General features: G+C 33.2%; 1 protein-coding gene across 1 annotated transcript; it reads left to right on the top strand.

The window, feature by feature from the left end:
• The first annotated feature begins 3688 nt into the window (after positions 1-3688).
• Positions 3689-14983, top strand: Uba4 (Ubiquitin-like activating enzyme 4). The gene is made up of 11 exons (XM_089713892.1): positions 3689-3909; positions 4917-5008; positions 5231-5364; positions 5844-5964; positions 6716-6866; positions 7249-7332; positions 8080-8182; positions 9339-9449; positions 9840-9946; positions 10732-10963; positions 14270-14983. Exons 1-11 carry the CDS (start codon positions 3808-3810, stop codon positions 14422-14424), a joined length of 1392 nt encoding a protein of 463 aa, XP_089570018.1. The 5' UTR covers positions 3689-3807; the 3' UTR covers positions 14425-14983.
• Positions 14984-20389: the final 5406 nt, after the last annotated feature.

Below are 20389 nucleotides of genomic sequence, written 5' to 3'. Positions count from 1 at the left end.
ATGTAAGTACCTATGTATAATAAAATAATTACACAAAAAATACGACTGTGTCGTCCTTTCGCGATAGTTAATGCAAACTCAGCGTGATTGCATTAAGCGGCCCGCGTCGCCCGACCCCCCGCCAGTTCCCCTCCGTTTCTCTGCACAAGTACATTCGTCGCCATACTGTAGGAAATATGGTAATACTGTGGTAGTACCCACCTCAACGCTTCGCTTATGAGGCGTGCAATAAAATATCGTTTTGTAAAAAAACATCAGATATATATAAAAAGGAGAAACCTTGAAATATCATAAAGGTATTTATATAAATATTTTTCCATCCAGCTACCACAGTATTACAATATTATTTCCTATACTGTGCAGCTACACTCTTCTACAACTATTTACTTCGTTTTATACTCTTTTGCGACGCTACATCATTGTAGCATACCTAAAACTTTTATTTACTGTTTACGGATTACTTTCAACTACCCTACGGGCAAATTAAAAAAAATCATTAGGGCGAAACTTCTAGGCGTGCTGAGACTAAAATGTCAAGGTCGCGTCATGGCAATACCGTCACGTCATGGAAAAATTACACAATTACATAGTATGAATTTTCTGTATAAAAGGTGACCTCATTTAAATACATAATGTAATGTGTAACATATTAAATACAAAGATGCATTGACAAATAAAATATTATCTACTATAGATATATAAAGTACTAGCTTTCCACCCGCGGCTTCGCCCGCGCAGTCAAAGAAAAACCCGCATAGTTCCCGTTCCCGTGGGATTTCCGGGATAAAACCTATCCTATTTCCCGGGGTAAAAAGTAGCCTATGTCCTTTCTCGGATATCAAAATATCTCTGTGCCAAATTTCATGCAAATTGGTTCAGTAGTTAAGGCGTGATTGAGTAACAGACAGACAGACAGAGTTACTTCCGCATTTATATTATTAGTATGGAATTTACGTACTATGCGTGCCAAATAAGAATAGGACTGTCAAGACGCCATATTGTTCAGTAATACGCGCTAACTTCATTACCAAAGCGTATGGTGTGCAAAAAAATCAATAAAGAAATAATATTCAGTTTAAATATTTAATGTACGCTTTGTTGGTATTTCTAATACATTTCACGCCAAATTTATTATGAATGAGTAGGATTTGATAATAAAAGCACGTATATAAAAAAAACATATATATTATTTCAGTTTTTATCAATCGGATAATATTTCCTCTACACCACTTAACACAGCGTCATCGTCGTCGTATTCTGAATATTCATTGCTGTCGCTGTCACTGCTATCTCCGCAATAACTATGAAAATGTTAACTTTTTATGAATACTGTTTCCATACCTGTATAATTAATTTATCCATAATCCATCAGTGAAATTCAATAAATAGTATTTTTTAATGAATATAACGATTATACAATAATTAAATATAATCATGAACAATAAAAAATAATTATGTGAAAATTCTTTTTCGCACATTTTTTTGCTGGCAGTACTAATTTGAGAGTTTTCGTGTGAAGTTGGCAGCAAGCGCGGTCCTATTCTTAGTTGGCACGCATAGTAATTGCTTTTTTTGTAATTAAGCTCTTTTATACACGAATAAATATTTTAAGGTACTTTTTTGTGTTTTTATTGAACTTAATATCATTTTATTCAATATCTACCGAAACTCAATATTTGTAATGGTACAAAATATGTTAGAGCATAAAATCAAGATTGAGATTTGAGTTACTATTTACTACGTAATAAAGAAGACGTCGCTACTACACTATTTGTAACACGAGTTAGAGCCAATCGTCTGAAACCAATTTTTTTTGTTAAGTACATTGATTGGTTTTAATTTAGCACCCGCGGCCGCCGCGCTTGTCGCACAGATTTTGTTCGTGGTGTCCTCTCTATACGTAGTAATAATACATCAATGGATTCTAATCGCAAGAATCTAAGTTTTTATTTATATTTATGATATATTGTTTATAAAAATATGCGCTCATACGTACTCATATTTGTATAAACAACGACAGAATACAAATCCAAACAAAACATGAAATAATTTGGAAAATCCAAAAGTGCACGCCTCATAATTTTTTTTTAATAAATATTTATTAATTATTATTTTTGTTTATTTAATAACAATTAAACCACATCGAATCAGACCCTGAAAAATGAAAGGGTTCTATTCCTGAGCATACTCAAGCGTAAGAGAAAAAAAAGACTCGATTAGTAAAGTATTTCGGTCGCTATCGTGTTAACAAGAAAATCCTCCGCACATACAGACACACGGACGTCCAAGACAGAACTTTTTTAAACTGTTTTTTAACTAGTTTAAATAACAAAAATGACATCAAAAATATCATGAACGTTAAAAATAGTGTTTTTTCTTAATATGTGTGTGTATGTATTATCTTACAAGTGCAATGTATGATACATAAAATGATAAAGACATTTTAAGTTTGAAAAATCAGAAAAATCAGATCAGATGTTTTGCGCGAAGTGACAGTAGTACCAGTAGTACCCACCTCAACGCTTCGCTTATGAGGCGTGCAATATGAAAACTGTGTTTGATAGGTATTATCACAGACTAATAATAATATACTACGTATACAAGTATTATGTTTTATTTGATTACGCGAAAATATACAGTCAATAACGGAAAGACCTATTAAGTATAGCGAGATAAGCGAGATATCAACATTATAATTTACTAGATTTCCGCCCGCGGCTTCGCCCGCGTTTTCAAAGAAAAACCCGCATAGTTACAGTTCCTGTGCGATATCCGGGATAAAAAGTAGCCTATGTTTTATTCTGGGTCTTCAGCTACCTAACTACATACCAAATTTCATTGTCATCGGTTCAGTAGTATTTGCGTGATAGAGTAGCAAACATCCATCTTTCCTCACAAAATTTCGCATTTATAATATGTGTTAGTAGGATAATATGTTGGCATATTATTACAACGTATCTGGAGAGTTTGTTTTAACGCACTAATCTCAGGAACACCGGGTCCGATTTGAAAAGGAAGGCTACAGGTACAGGCTAAATATCATCACATTAAGCCCACTGAGGGGAGAATTATTATTATTATCAGGTAAGATTTACTTGTTGAAATCAATATTCCTTAGCCACTACTAAAAGTTATTAGAAATATGCATAAATAATCAATTTTTGTTACTCTTAGTTGTTACTCTGACTCTTAAAAACGTCTTGAACGATATAAAAGTATTTTAAAATCATATTTTATACAGATTATAACAGTTTTTAAACCATACTTTATTTTTAACGTCTGTTTCATTTCTCATTATGGGATTTCCGTCATAATTTTAAATGCCGGGAATTAACCTCTATAGCTTGCCTGTGTTGCTTGGTGTTTCCCCGTTTCTATGTTTCCACTTTTTAAATGTTCGCGTTTTGAATGGTGCTCTTAAATGGTTTGCAATTTAATACACAAATAATCAGAAAAGTACACTCATTTTACTCATTCTATTCTTAGAAAACAGTACATGACTACATGGACAAACCAGGGACAAACACACTTTATAATGAAATAAATTTAAAAAATATTACGTTCAAGGCTACAATATCTCAAGTTATTACGCTGAATGGTTTCTGCAAGGTTTCTGCTGCATACATAATTAATATCACCAAAAACACCAAAAATATAAAATTTTCTAAACTTTACTAAATGTGTCAATGTTGAACAGCTGTTTATTGTTATTTTTGACTTTGACGTTATTCTCAATTCACTTTTCACAAGTTACAACATATTTTAGTTCTCAATAAAACACTAATATTAACTTAAACATTAACCAAAATGGACATCGTGAGTAAATTGGAAAAGGAAATATTGGAAATACGCAAGAAACTAGAATGTAAAGAGCAAGAATTAATTGACGTAAAAGAAAAAATGGGTACGGTATGTATCGTCGTGTTTTTATGTATTTTTACAAGTTATATGTACAGAAACGATTCGGTTCTGCTTTGTATAACTATTAGCATAAATGCTATAGTCAAATATTACAAATAAATTCAGATTTATTTTAGTATTAACCGGTTATATACATATATGTAAAGAAGTATGTAACAAAACATTTACTTACCTGTAAGTAATGATTGTCTTAGTCAATATTAATGTACTTAACAATACTTTTGAATAATTAACCTGCAGCCCCTACCCAAATGTTATATAGTTTACCTTCAAGTATTGGTAAACTAATAGTGTAGTAGGAATTACAATTTTTTTTAGCATAGCTCATGTCATATTATGCTGGAAATTTGTCACCTATACTCTCAAGTTCTTTTATTATTATGATATTATATGTTAGTATTTTGTGTTTCTTTCATATTATGGTTGAACTTAAAAAATAAGTCATTTATAAAATTATTTTATAATTAAAATCTACATATTTACTTAATATGATATTATATACAAGATCAGACTAATCTATACTAATATTATAAAGCTGAAGAGTTAGTTTGAATGCACTAATCTCATGAACTACTGGTCCAATTTGAAAAAATATTTTGAAGTTAGATAGTCCAAATATCAAGGAAGGTTATCCATACTAATATTATAAATGCGAAAGTAACTCTGTCTGTCTGTCTGTTACTCAATCACGCCTAAACTACTGAACCAATTTGCATGAAATTTGGTATAGAGATATTTTGATACCCGAGAAAGGACATAGGATAGGTTTTATCCCGGAAATCCTACGGGAACGGGTTTTTCTTTGAAAACGCGGGCGAAGCCGCGGGCGGAAAGCTAGTAGGCTATATATCATCACACTAAGACCAACAAGAGTGGAGCAATGCAGGTGAAACCACAGGGCGCAGCTAGTTAATGGTATTTTCATACATCTGTGACTTCTCTTTCTAATAAATTTCCCACTAGATGTAACTATTTTACATGTAATTGATTTTCAGGCACAAATCAACAGTAAAAATGGTGATTTGGACAAAACAAACTCCTTAAAAGTACAATTTGGTGAAAGCATTCCAAAATGGGCTATTGAAAGGTATTTATTACATATACTCAATTAACTGTTTTATTTCTCTCTATGCCTATATTTAAAATAATAAAAAAACAAAATGTATCTCGCTCACGGACAACATATAAATAAAATTTAAAATTGCTTGGCCATTTGGAGTAGCAGAATGAAATGAAATGAAACAGAGTGCCACACGTTTTTTTTTATATTTTACCTCCAAATAATAATACAATTTATTCATATTTACAGATACAGCAGACAGATTCTACTACCAGATATAGGTGTCTCCGGCCAAGAGAAACTGATGAAGGGCAAACTCCTAATCGTCGGGGCGGGAGGCCTAGGGTGCCCAGCCGCTGTGTATTTAGCGGGGGCTGGCGTTGGTATGACTTATATTTGAAATCAAATCAACTTTAAAATAGAAATAAATAAAGTTAAAAAAAACTAACCAACTTGCTATAAGTAATGAAATTGTTGAATAATAATATTATAAAGCTGAAGAGTTTGTTTGTTTGTTTGTTTGAACGCGCTAATCTCGGATATGAAAAATTATTTCGGTGTTGGATAGCCCATTTATCGAGGAAGGGCCTATAGGGCCTATAGCCTTGCTATGTGATGATGTATAGCCTATACTATAGGCTATACATCATCACGCTACGACTAAAAGGAGCGGAGCCCCGGGGGTGAAACCGCGCGAAGCAGCTAGTCCTTCATAATGTATTATTAATTAACTTTGTCTGCATTTTTTAACACACTTTTATTAACTGACAGATTTAATTTACAAACCAGTCATTATTTTTCTTAAAGTATGATTTTTTTCAATATTGAAATTATTTATTCAATCTATTTTTTAACTTTTCAGGTGAAATAGGTATAGTAGATTATGACACAGTGGATATAACAAATATACACAGACAGTTTTTACATACCGAGAAAGAACAAAACATAAGCAAAGCCGAATCTGCCGCAAATAGTTTAAGAAGGTAAGATATTATTTTAATTATTATTAACTACTAGCTGTGCTCCGCGGATTCACCCGCATTGCTTCGCTCCTGTTGGTCTTAGCAAGATGATAACCTATAGCCTTCCTCGATAAATGGGCTATCTAACACCGAAAGAATTTTTCAAATAGGAACAGTAGTTCCTGAGATTAGCGCGTTCAAACAAACAAACAATCTCTTCAGCTTTCTAATATTAGCATAGATATGTATAAAAGAATATGTAGTTTACCACAAGCCATATTTACAAATAACTAAATATTTTTAGAATTCTATGCAAAAGTCCTCAAATATGTTTGTAAAACTCTTGTCGAAAGAAACAGGATATAAAGCAAAATCGACCTTAAATTAAGGTGTTAAAATAAATAAATAAATATTTCAAGACAATTTTCACACACGGCACGATCTGATCCCATACTAAGCTTTCGCTTGTGTTATGGAAACCAGATGGCTGATAAACATACATCTAATAAATATTCTTACAAAATTAACAATCAATTTGACATATATTTAACTATTTATTGAAGTGAAACTTCTTTATCGGGGTTGGAAAAAAATTAAGTGTAACATTTTTTCGTTACGCGTGACATTTTTCCGTTACGCGCCATCTTTGATTCGACGTACTTCTGTAAAGTTGCATATAGTAAATTATTTTTTGAAAAATAATGTCATAAAGAAGTTTCACTTCTTATGTGTGTACACTAGTACACGCACACATTTTTTCTTATAATTACAGCATAAACTCCCGAATAAAAGTCACTCCATACAAAGTGCAACTGGACTCGTCGAATGCTCTAGAAATAGCGTCTCAATACGACGCCATCTTGGATTGTACTGACAATGTGCCTACAAGATATATGTTGAGCGATGTTGCTGTTATTGCTAAGGTAATAAATATTAATTATATGTTACTAGCTTTCCGCCCGCGGCTTCGCCCACGTTTTGAAAGAAAAACCCGCATAGTTCCCGTTCCCGTATGATTTCCGGGATGAAACCTATCCTATGTGTTAATCCAAGTTACCCTCTATATGTGTGCTAAATTTCATTGTAATCGGTTCAGTAGTATTTGCGTGAAAGAGTTACAAACAAACACACACATCTAATTACTACTATGCAATATAATAATGAAAAACATTGGAATTGACATCTCATGACGTCACAAAATGGCGCTCAATCGATCCTATTCCAAGTTGGATCACATAATACGCTAATTTTTATTACAATTCGCAAGTAAAACCGTATCCTAAATATAGTTTAATTATGTTTCAGATACCGTTGATTTCAGGAAGTGCATTGAAAATGGAAGGACAGCTAACCATTTATGGATATAGGGGTCAGGGCCCTGACGATAAGGTAAATATTATTGTCACTATATAATATACCTATCTTTAATAACATTGTAATGTAAAAATGTATGTGTTTTTAACCGACTTCAAAAAAAGGAGGAGGTTATCAATTCGGCCGGTATGTTTTCTCAACCGATTTACGTGATTCTTTTTTTGTTCGATGCGGTATGGTGTCGAATTGGTCCCATAAAAATTTTATTAGGATAGGCCCAGTAGTTTTTATTTTATGAGCATTTTTGTCTGTATTTGTAAATGTTGCAAGTGCAAGTTTGAAGTCGGTTGTTTTTAACGCAGTTATCACTTGTTAATTGTCTTTTTTTCACCTCGCAACCGTGATATTATGATAAATACTACCGATATTAATATTATATTTTCCAACGAAATTGTTACTTCACTACTTTGTATAAAAAGGGCAATAGTGTAATAATACTAGCCGACCCGATACACGTGGTACCTAACCCATCTTTCAAGTTAGATCAAAACCGGTAAAAAACATATTAAATCAATATAAAGTGTATGTTTGTCCCCAGTCGGGGGGGGGGGGTATACATAAGTAGTATTTATTTATAGTATGTATAGTAAATAGATAACTGAATTGTGAACATTTGTCCCATACCCCACTCGGGGACATAAGTAACTTATAAAAACTAAAAAACTAAATTTTACATGTTTGTCCCATACCCCATTAAGCAATAAATAGGTATCTATTAAATACCAAATAACTCAGTATTTTAATATTTGTCCCATACCCCAGTCGGGGCCATGCTACCGCTGTGTGTTCCCCCGTCCCCCGCCCCCGGAAGCAGTCGGCAGTTGTTCAGCCAATGGCGTCGCTGGGCCCGTCCCGGGGGCCATAGGTAAGTTATATTTATTAAATAACTTATAATATTAGCTGTGCCCCGCGGTTTCACCCGCAGTGCTCCGCTCCTGTTGGTCTTAAGCGCGTCACACACGGTGAAGATACTATAATATTTTATGTTAAGCTATATACTATAAAATATTACAGTATCTTAACGCATCCGGTATCAGCGTTCTGACCATCATTTTTCTTTTTGTCATTGCGTACTAAGACCCCTGTAGAACCGCCATCCTGTTACAAATGACCCGAAACACTGACACAAAATTTCGGTTCGGTAATATAGTATCTTCACCGTGTGTGACGCGCTTTAGCGTGATGATATATTGCCTATAGCCTTCCTCGATGAGGGCTAACTAACATCGAAAGAATTTTTCAAATCGGACCAGTAGTTCCTGAGATTAGCGCGTTCAAACAAACAAACTAACAAACTCTTCAGCTTTATAATGTTAGTATAGATTTTACCGTCTCCTTGTGAGTCGTAACTACGCCTTAAAGTGTAGGGAACTCGGATTAATTAATAATAAATAAATCGCGTTTAAAATCCGTTAAAAAGTCTTTAATTTCCAAAATATGTATAATACGTAAAATGAAACACAATAATTACTACTATTTTTTTAATTCTCTTGACTCCATTGACGTATAATAAACATTTCAACCAACAATCACAAAAAAATTGTCCCCATCAAAACTCTGCCTACGCCTGTATAGGCAGACTTTTCGAATAAGCGATACAACAGACTTAACATTTAAGGTGCCTGGCAGAGATTGCTTAGCGATAAGGCCGCCTAACATGATAAATATTTTTCTCTCTTTTTCTCTTATTTTCTGTATTAGTTTATATGTCTGTTAACTAAAGGCTATTGTATTGAAATTGTAAAACAATTTTTGAAGTGTAATTTCTTTATACGCGTAGAGAGTAAAATTTCAAGGTCGCGTCATGGCTATACCGTCACACGCTCTTTTTATTTATTTATATGTATATTTATAAATACTTTATTGCGCTTAAAGATAAAAAATACAAACACTTAAAGATAGCTAAGTACAATTGGCGGTCTTATCGCTTAGAGCGATTTCTTCCAGACAACCTTTGGTACAATAGATGTCTACTCTTTTTTTAATATTATGTAGATAAATATAAATAAATAAAATTCCAGGTGCATTACAAGCATTAGAAGCAATCAAACTTCTAGTAGGTCATACTCGAGACAAATTATTGGTCGAGAGAATGTTGATTTTCGATGGTGAAGATATGAGCTTTAGGACTGGTAAGTATATAATAATCTCTATCTATCTTCTCTATCTCTACTCTTTATCTCTTCTTCTATTAATACAACTAGATTTCCGCCCGCGGCTTTGCCCGCTTTGTCTAAAAGCTAATAAATTATACAATAAAGCCTTACTCTTTAATTTCAGTATTATTTTACTAGCTGTGCCCCACTGTTTCACCCGCATTGCTCCGCTCCTGTTGGTCTTAGCGTGATACCTTCCTAATACTTTCCTCGATAAAAGATAAAGCTATCTAACATCAAAATAATTTTTCAAATCGGACCAGTAGTTTCTGAGATTAGCGCGTTCAAACAAACTCTTCAGCTTTATAATATTAATAATATATAATAAGTATAAATATAGTATAGATTAGTAATTTAAAATTTCAGTGAAACTTCGTGCTCGAAATATCCAATGTCCGTCATGTTCAGAAAATCCGACGATCACAAAATTAGTTGATTACGAAATGTTTTGTAGCGCACAAGCGAATGACAAGGTAAGATAGTTGTATTATTGAAGTGAAACTTCTTTATCGGGGTTGGAAAAAAATTTAGTGTAACATTTTTTCGTTACGCGTGACATTTTTCCGTTACGCGCCATCTTTCTTATCCCTACCACGCGTGATTCGACGTACTTCTGTAAAGTTGCATACAGTAAATTATTTTTTGAAAAATAAGGTCATAAAGAACTTTTCTTACGTATGTACACTAGTACACGCTCACATTTTTTTTATTTATTTATTTACTGTAATTAGTAGAATAAAATCTTATTATTATAATATACTAGAACTCCGCCCGCGGCTTCGCCTGCGTTTTCAAAGAAAAAATATTCTGCATTAATATATCCGCATAGTTCTGGCTCTTCAGCAGTGCTACCTACATACCAAATTTCATTCGTTCAGTAGTTTTTACGTGAAATAATAATAAACATCCGTCCATCCATCTATGCATCCTTACAAACTTTCGTATTTATAATATTAGGTGGATAGCATTAGGTATATCGATATATCCCATGATATTAAATGTAATTAATAATTATTATTACTTATAGTATAAAAAACAACAAAAACACACTTAAATAGTATTTTAAAGTGAAACTTCTTTAGGCGCGTTGAGAGTCATGGAGGAAGGCGACGACTTTGGTATTTATTTATTTATTTTAATTTATGGTATCATTGAATCTCGCCAAAGAAGTTTCACTTCTGACACGTGTGCTCGGCACATACTCTCCTTTATGTATGTTCTGTCTTGTAGATTCAAATAAATGTTCTTTTTATTTCAGGATCTCCATCTAGACATTTTACCACCAGAAAACCGAATAACCGCCACAGAATTGGCGGCAAAAATGACAGATAGTGATAATTTAGAAAAGCGCCATCTATTGGTAGATGTTAGAAGCGAACCGGAGTTCAACATGTGTTGTATAGATGGCGCTGTTAATTATCCCATAGATAATTTATGTAAGGATAATTTAAATGCCCTGTTGGAGGAAATAAGGAAGTGCACTAGTCATGGTAATGTATATCTGTATATCTGTAATTGTACCTATATCTGTATTTATGTCTTTACCTGTATCTATATCTATTAATTATCTATTAATATTTATATTGATATCACGAGCCAAGGTAATTTATAGTTATTCCTTTACCTGTATTTATAGCTGTATATCGGTCAATTAGGGAAAGCTGGCATGTTCACAGTACTCACACTTATGCAATTTCACTTACAGTATGTTCAAAAATAAATGCGACTATAGTTTCATTTTAGACTTGAATTGTAAAATGGGTGCGTTGTAGATATTATATATGCAAATATAATTACTTATGAAAGCTCTCATAATTTACCTATAAAATTATAATTTAAAAGTAAATCAATTGATGAAGTTAATTATTTATTCTAATAATAATCAATTGGATAAAAGTATTAATAATCATTCAATTTAAATCAAATAATAATTAAATTCCTGACTTTGGTCGAGTAAAGATATTTTCTAAGAAATATTATATTTGTAGTACTTAAGTACGTAATACCTACCAATACGCGCTAACAAATATGTGTTACATGTTTATTGTATAATTTTCACACTATTGGTTTTAAACTCAAACTCAAACATTTATACAATTAGACTTCTTCTAGAAGCACTTTTGAATCGTCATAACAGTTTAACAGTTTTAACATTTACCACCAATTCAGAAAGCAGTATCTATAGAGAAGAAGACGAATCTATTTAATCATAATCGTAATCTTCTACTTCACTGTAACTTTCATCGCTCGAAGAACTCGATGTTTCGTTGTCGGAATTTCTTAATGTTATTATAAATGAGTCAGTGTAATTATCTACTTTTGGTTCTAATTGAATATATTTTTCCTCATGTTCTCGCGTCTTTCTCCAAACGTCACTAAACATATCCAGACTAATAGCATTTGCTTCCTTTCTAAATAATTCTTCCACAGTTTTCAAGTTAAAGTTCACATTTTGTGATGCTACTTGCCCTTTAATTATGCCCCATAGTAACTCTATTGGGTTGAGTTCTGGATGGTATGGTGGAAGGCGCAATACACTATGTCCATGATCTTTGAGGATTGCATCAAGTAGGTAAAAATTGTGTATAGTTTGGCTTATTTTTTTTTAATAATGTGATAACTCTGATTATTAATTAGTAATTTGATTTTTGAAAAAAAATGCCGATTTTAGTCAAAATTTATATTTTTCTAACAAGATCCTTATCATCCAAATTTCCACCTTGGTGAGAAAAATTGACATTTCTAATGAAAATGAACAAAAAATTAAATGATTTTATTAAATACTGTAAAATAGTCTATAATTCTTCCATTTACTGTATCACAAAATTCTTCATAGATTTTTAGATATTCGTACTACACCAATTACATCACCCTGTATTTATAAACAATTGCAAAATATGACACATACATAGGCCGGGAGATACTGACACAAAATTTCGGGTCATTTGTAACAGAATGGCGGTTCTACAGAGGTCTTATTACGCAATGACTAAAAGAAAAATGATGGTCAGAACTCAGAACGCTGGTACCGGCGGACTAGTCGCGTGGGCGTTAGTCGAACTCGTCGGATAAATAGCGAAATTCAAACGATTTGTAACACAAAAATTTTAGAATTCACCGATAGCCCATAAAAAAGATGTAGGCGGTAGTGTCATGCCATACTTTTCCGGTGTAACTTACAGCCCCCCATAACGACGCGATGCGTTGATTAAAAAAAAAAACAATTCAAACATTTGTACCAGGCTAACTTTTGCACAGGTAATCATCATCGTGCAGACATTTACGAAAATCGCCATGCCATACTTTTCGGACGATTCCAAATGGCCACCATACCGCCGAAAATCTGCAAAAAAAAATTTTTTTTTCGCCAAACAATTTGTACCAGTATTGCATTTGGATTTTTGGAGAGTATTTGATAAAATGTGACCATTATTATATTTGCCATACTTCTAGTAGGGGGAAAAAGTGCTGCCATACTTGAAAATTAATTTATTCGTCACGTTTCAAAAATACGACTGTACAATACGTAAAATAATTTTTTACAGTATGGGATCATTATATTCTGTTTGTTTGTATACAATTCTACCTAGAAAAAAATATCGCAGATTGCAAACATGGGGCGGATGATTGTAAGACTTAAGCCAAGACGTAAAAAAAAATGAAAAGAATTGGCGTTTTGTACCAGTACGGCATTTTTGGAAAGTATATGATGCAATGTGACCATTATTATATTTGCCATACTTTTAATAGAGGGAAAAATGAGTGCCATACTGCTACAAATCGTTCAAACTACGAATAAAATCTTACAATAAGAAAAAAATCTTATACACATTCGCCACCTCCACCACCACCAGGTATGGCATTATCACACTTCTATTTATAATCATTCAGGAGTTGTTGAAAAAATAAATGTAGGGTGGTACAAATCGTTTGGCGAGAAAAAAAAATTCAAAAATTTGCAGATTTTCCGCGGTATGGCGACCATTTGGAATCGTCCGAAAAGTATGGCATGGCGATTTTAGTAAATGGCTGCACGACGATGGTTACCTGTGCAAAAGTGAGCCCGGTACAAATGGTTGAATTGTTTTTTTTTAAATCAACGCATTCACGTCGGTATGGCGGACTGTAAGTCACATCGTAACTGTATGGCATGACACTACCGCCTACATCTTTTTTAAGGGCTATCGGTAAATTCTAAAATTTTTGTTTTACAAATCGTTGGACTTTTGCTATTTATCCGACGAGTGTGACTAACGCCCACGCGACTAGTCCGCCGGTACCAGCGTTCTGACCATCATTTTTCTTTTTGTCATTGCGTACTAAGACCCCTCTAGACCGCCATCCTGTTACAAATGACCCGAAATTTTGTGTCAGTATCTCCCGGCCTAACATGTGCAATGTGTAAATGTGTTGACGTTCCAGCTCTTTTTAATATACCTATATGTATTTGTGATGTCAGATGTCTCTGTAAATATATTTATACCTGTATCTATATTTAAATCTGTCTGTATTTATATTTATACCTTTACCTGTATACGTATCTGTATCTTTATCTATATCTCGATATATCACTATACTATATTCATATCTATAACTATAAAAAGCGTCTATTGGTCGATGTTAGAAGCGAGCCCTCAAGTTGGATCGAACTGCACATGGTGTGCGAATTTTATTATAATCGGTTAAGTGGTTTAGGAGTCCATTGAGGACGAACATTGTGTCATGAGATTTATATTTATATATGTATATTTATTAAGAATATTAGTATAGATAATGTAACAACAATTTTTTTACAGTTACATTCATCTGTAGAAGAGGCAACGACTCCCAAGTCGCGGCGAAGCGTGTTCTCGATATTATCGAAGACAAACATAAAAACAAAATCAAGGATTTGACTGGTGGCCTTCACGCGTGGTCTAAATATATAGATCATGACTTCCCTGTATATTAAAATTGTTAAAAATAGTATTTTGTTTTAATAATGTCACTTACTATAAAAAAGAGCGTGTGTCGAGCACACGTGTCAGAAGTGAAACTTCTTCAAGGCAAAAAATTCTAAGATAACAAAATCGTCGCCATACTCCATGACGTGACGGTATTGCCATGACGCGAGCTTGAAATTTTACTCTCAAAGCGCCTAAAGAAGTTTCACTTCAAAAATTGATAAAATAGACTTTATTGTATTAAAATTTTAATGATATAACTTACTATAAACAACGAGTCGCAATCGCCTATTAAAAGTTCGTAAAAATATCATAAAAATACATTCATTGAAATTAACACCTTATTTCGTGGCAGTAATGTTCAAAGTCTATTGTATCGCTCATTAGAAAACTCTGCTTTATACACGCGTAGGCAGAGTTTGGTTTTGGACAATTTTTCAGCGCACAAGAGTGTAGTTGTTATTTTTACGTCAATGAATTAAGAATAATTTTAGAAGTCGGTAGAAAATGTCTTTTTCTAGAACTTTTTAGGAATTTACTGGAATATAGAAGTAATCTCATTATTATTGTGATCAGAGGCGGCTCGTGACAAAATTTTATGGGTGTTCACTTGAAATAAAACACTGAAAATACATGGTGTAAAGCAGTATATTTATCAAAAAAATTACTTATAAAGGAAATACATACGTCTTTCTTTTTGGTGTGCAAAAATATCTATAACTTAAAGCGACAAGACATTCGTAAATGTCTGTTGTTGCTTTCATCACAACCACACAATCACGGTGTTTTCACATAATATTGTTCGGATTTAAACACACGCGTATATGTTTTCGTTTTTGTCATACATTTTTGCGTAAGATCAAGTTCAGGCCGTGGCGGTCCCTTAGCTTTACATTCAAGCCGAATTTGTAACGTTTTATCACACTTTTTAATGAACGCCACATTATTATTATTGTTCATTTTAACACTCACAAGTAATACTGATAACTACAGGCTATTTCAACACGTATTTTATAATTTTAATTAGAAAATTGCATGAATCGCGCGCGTGCATTGAAGTTGACTCGAGTGTTTGTTTATATTATAGAAGTGGAAACTGGCAACGTCGCGTCGCGCGCAATAGCTGTCCTGCCGGGCGGTAAAAACGAACCGGCAACGTTTGCGGGTGCGGCGCTCCGAATTTTGCTACTTTTCCATAGAAAATCTTTTGTTTCACGCGCAGGGCTCTGGCAAAACCCTCTCTTTCACTCCTATTGGATTTCGTATTAGGAAATGTACTAAATATTTTTTCATTGGAGCGCAATCGTGAGCGCTCCGCTTCGCGCGTTACTGTATAAATACAGTATTATTCAGGTGAATGGAATGATGGAATGATGGATATATTCATTGGTATTGACAGTAGTTTTTTACGATTACGATTGATTTTAAATAGTAATAATTAATATTAATAATGAAATTAAGGAGTATGATTTTATTATAATTATTTATGGGAGTTCACTGCACCAGCGCTCCTTAGGGCGAGCCGCCTCTGATTGTGATTCATAAAAATTAATTATGAGCGAAATTCGATCTTACAAACTACAGAATTTGAACCAAAATGTTGTTCGTAAGTTGAATATGCAATACATATTGTAATATTTGTAGAAACCAATGTATATGTAGTTAAGACTCTTTTTTATTATTGTTAATAAAAATATGAAATATTATGTTTTTTTTTAATGATTAAAACCCCCTGTCTCTGATTTCACGAAAAATCTTCTGGACGGATTTAAATGAAACTACAGTAATATAGTTATATCTATCACTAGCTGTGCTCTGCGGTTTCACCCGCATTGCTCCGCTCCTGTGGGCCTTAGCGTGATGATATATATCGTTTTATTTTACCCAGCGACATTAATTTGTTATGTTAATATCTATTAATATGTTGTATGTTTTATGTATATTTCTTTGAAATTTTTCCAAACCACAATTTCAAGCAACAACCAAATTCAAGTTTTCTATAGCTTTATATTATCTATGCTATTATAAAGCTGAAGAGTTTGTTTGTTTGAACGCGCTAATCTCAGGAACTACTGGTCCTGGATTTGAAAAATTATTTCGGTTTTAGATAGCTCATTTATCGAGGAAGGCTATATTATATCATCACGCTACGACCAACAGGAGTGCAGCCACGGGGGTGAAACCGCGCGGAGCAGCTAGTTATCTATAAAATGATGTGCAGATTAAGGATATTACGTGGTAATCCAATCGTGTAATTAAGTAGTTGCGGAACCAAGGCAAAACAAATTTTTCGATCGTAAAGCACTCTCTAATGCTTCGCATTATGAGTCGTGCAATACATATTTAATTAAATCATTCAATATTCCAAATCAATCTGTCATCTTCTAAATCGTAGCGTAATTCTTCTTCATCATTCTTATCATCACGCCTCGCTTTGCCGCGTCGAATCTTTTTTAAATGATTTAGTAAATTGTTTTCTTGTATTGCTTCTAAATAACTATGCCCTTGGCTTTTCACTCGTTGAAAATTCCTTCTATTTTCCATGTAATTATTATTAAGAATAGCATTTAATCCTTTTAAATCTGGGTTGTTGAGTGATAGCAAAATTATGTTGGGTCGATACTTTTCTTTATTTGGAATATATCCTAGTAGTCGTCTACCATTATAGTGTTTAAATTCATCATCACTAACATCAAAGTTTTGTTGTTTATTCTCATTTCGTTTATTATTATGGTCTTCATCCAGAGATAGTAGAATTAAGCCTTGTCGTCTACCATCTATGTTATGTTCAGAATTTTCTCTATGGTCGTTTAAATCTTGTTTTTCTATATTGTCTCGTCTGAAGTTTTGATTTCTTTCTTCATTATTGTTAGCATATCTTCTAATATAGAGAAGATTTGGCCCTCCATTCGCTTCTAAATTATCATGATCAGAATGTTCTAAATTCCTTCTAGCATTTAATTCTCTCGTGTCTATAATATCACGATTATTATTTCGTCTAGCTAGTGTATCATGTTGTAACAAATAGTTATTTATAAGTCTTCTAGCATTATTTTCAGTGAGTTTCAATGTAGTATCTTGTTTATAGTCAGCTTCGCGTATTTTATTACTATCTGCCAATATTTTATCTTTAATTATATGCCTTCTAACTTGGTTATATTTATTTATACTATCATCGTCAAGTCGTAGAGATATTTTTCTTTTCTCGTCATTGGTTAGGATTATAGGAATTTTGACATGCATCTTATTTGATTCATATTCAGCTGGTAACGGTTTTTTAGGCTCTAGAATGTCTACTTCGTGTAGGTTCTTTGTAGCAAATATATGTGTTTGTAGCACTGAAAACCGAGAAGTATTTGTAAAAAAAATAATTTACGAAACATTAGTTGTGTATCGTATATTGATTTAAAATAATCTAGTGTGCACTATAATGTTATCTTAATACTATTATAAAGGCGAAAGTTTTTAAGGATGTATGGATGTATGGATGTTTGTTACTCTTTCACGTAAAAACTACTCAACCGATTACAATGAAATTTAGCACACATATAGAGGGTAACTTGGATTAACACATAGGATAGGTTTTATCCCGGAAATCCCACGGGAACGGGAACTATGCGGGTTTTCCTTTGAAAACGCGGACGTAGCCGCGGGCAGAAATCTAGTTATCTTAATATAATTATATAAATCTTGTGTCACAATGTTTGTCCTCAATGGCCTCCTAAACCACTTAACCGATTATAATAAAATTCGCACACCATGTGCAGTTCGATCCAACTTGAGAGATAGGGTAGTTTAAACATGTAGGTACCACGGGCGAAGCCGGGGCGGACCGCTAGTCATAATATAAATATAATACGAACTATACTATCTTTCAAGTTGGATATAAACTACACACTGTGTGCTGCTTTTATAATAAATCGGTTCAGTATTTTTGGAGAACAACGCGGAAAAACAACGCGTAACCTACGTAATTTTTATGTATTAAGGTTTAAAAACGAAATTATGATAACTAAAAACTTACTTAATAAAGTAAAAATTGTCTGCCTATACATCGCTGTATATCGTTTTAAAATCTTCTTCAATTTGAAAAACGCATTTATTTCTTCTTTTGAAGATAAGCAAATAAGCTAGCGATAAATTGAATTTTCAATTATTTAACATTTTTAAACTATCAATTTAATTCTTGTAATTTTTCGACTGTGTATTTGCTTTTGTTATCATAGCAAGTTACTAAAATATTATTATGTGGTCATAGCTCGATTTTATTGTCTTTGCGACGAATAGAAATAGGAAAATAACATTTTACTTTGCATAATCTTTTATATATAAAAATGAATCGCAAAATGTGTTGGTAAGCGCATAACTCGAGAACGGCTGAACCGATTTCGATAATTCTTTTTTTATTATATTCCTTGAAGTACGAGGATGGTTTTTATGTAGAGAAAACGTAAATATGTACCACGGGCGAAGCCGGGGCGGACCGCTAGTATTTAATAATAATATTTTTATGTACCTAGGTACTTACTTACCTATTGTAATAAAAACTTTATGGCAAAACATTAAATATTGAAAAAAATTGCACACTACGTACCTATACGTAGATATTAGTATAAATCCATCCTTATAAATTACTAGCGGTCCGCCCCGGCTTCGCCCGTGGTACATATTTCGCAATAAATGGTAGCCTATGTTCTTTCTCAGGGTCTAAAGATTATCTGTGCCAAATTTCATCAAAATCGGTCCAGTAGTTTATGCGTGAAAACCATAGATACACACATACATACATACAAACCTTTCCTCTTTATTATATTAGTATAGATGAAATATTTTCACGGTTAAAATTATTACGCCGATTTTGATTAGATTTATCAATTATCATACAGATCTACTTAGAAGAAGAAGAAGAACAGTGACTGACAATACCTAATTAAATCTTACATAATTGTATTTTGCATGTTTAAAAACGTGTATTTTGCTTTATTATATAAGTAGTGTTTGAACGCGCTTATCTCAGGAAATTCTGGTCCGATTTGAAAAATTTGTTTCGGTGTTAGTTGTATACGTAGTATATTATTATTAGTCTGTGGTGTTAGATAGCCCATTTATCAAGGAAGGCTATCTATAATACTTATATTATAAAGAGGAAAGGTTTGTATGTATGTATGTATGTATGGTTTTCACGCATAAACTACTGGACCGATTTTGATGAAATTTGGTACAGATAATCTTTAGACCCTGAGAAAGAACATAGGCTACCTTTTATTGCGAGATATGTACCACGGGCGAAGCCGGGGCGGACCGCTAGTATGTTATATTATAATATCATAAGACCAAAAGGAGCGGAGCCACGCAGGTGAAAGTTGAAACAGCGGAGCGCGGCTAGTTACATTATGAAGATTAAGTGTTTGTATGTTTGAACGCTCTAATCTCAGGAACTACTGGTCCGATTCGAGGAAGACTATAGGCTATATATCATCTCGCTAAGGCCAACAGGAGCGGAGCAATGTGGGTAAAACCGTAGGGCACAGCTAATATTAAAATTATGATTATTATTGAAGTATAATCACATAAAATGATGAGAAATTTATTTCGTTTGCATAGAAAAAACGTATTCCCGCTACTAAGTAGGTACCTAAAAAGATGACTCATTCTACGTTTCCCAAATCATTCCTGATTCACAAACAAACGAATTTCAACCTTATTCCATCACAATATGAACGACTTTCTATAAACCATTCCATACAATCAAATTGTCACTGAATTCCAAGACAAAACCAAAACAAACAGTATTATAACCTTTATTACAATTACAATAGAGTCGTTAACACCTTTCAAGTTTTGTTTTACTGGTTCATCACCTTTTTAGAAATACGTATAAGTATATCATTATGCGAATTTAGACCATATTTCTTAGAAAATAAAGTTTATTTTGTAGCTAGTGTTGTTTACTAAGGTTGCGACCCGAGCCCT

The sequence above is a fragment of the Colias philodice genome, chromosome 31, assembly GCF_061535455.1.
Source record: "Colias philodice isolate Cphi_HAF_F1 chromosome 31, ilColPhil1 Martin Lab GWU primary, whole genome shotgun sequence".
In the NCBI taxonomy this organism is placed as follows: domain Eukaryota; kingdom Metazoa; phylum Arthropoda; class Insecta; order Lepidoptera; family Pieridae; genus Colias; species Colias philodice.
Note: the sequence above shows the minus strand (reverse complement) of the source record. Positions and strands in the feature narration are given on the sequence as shown.

Excerpts from the sequence above, each read along its gene's own strand:
- Uba4 (XM_089713892.1), top strand. The coding sequence starts at position 3,808 with ATGGACATCGTGAGTAAATTGGAAAAGGAAATATTGGAAATACGCAAG. Across the intron at positions 6,867-7,248 it reads ATGTTGCTGTTATTGCTAAG|ATACCGTTGATTTCAGGAAG; the intron begins GTAATAAATATT and ends ATTATGTTTCAG. Across the intron at positions 10,964-14,269 it reads AAGGAAGTGCACTAGTCATG|TTACATTCATCTGTAGAAGA; the intron begins GTAATGTATATC and ends ATTTTTTTACAG.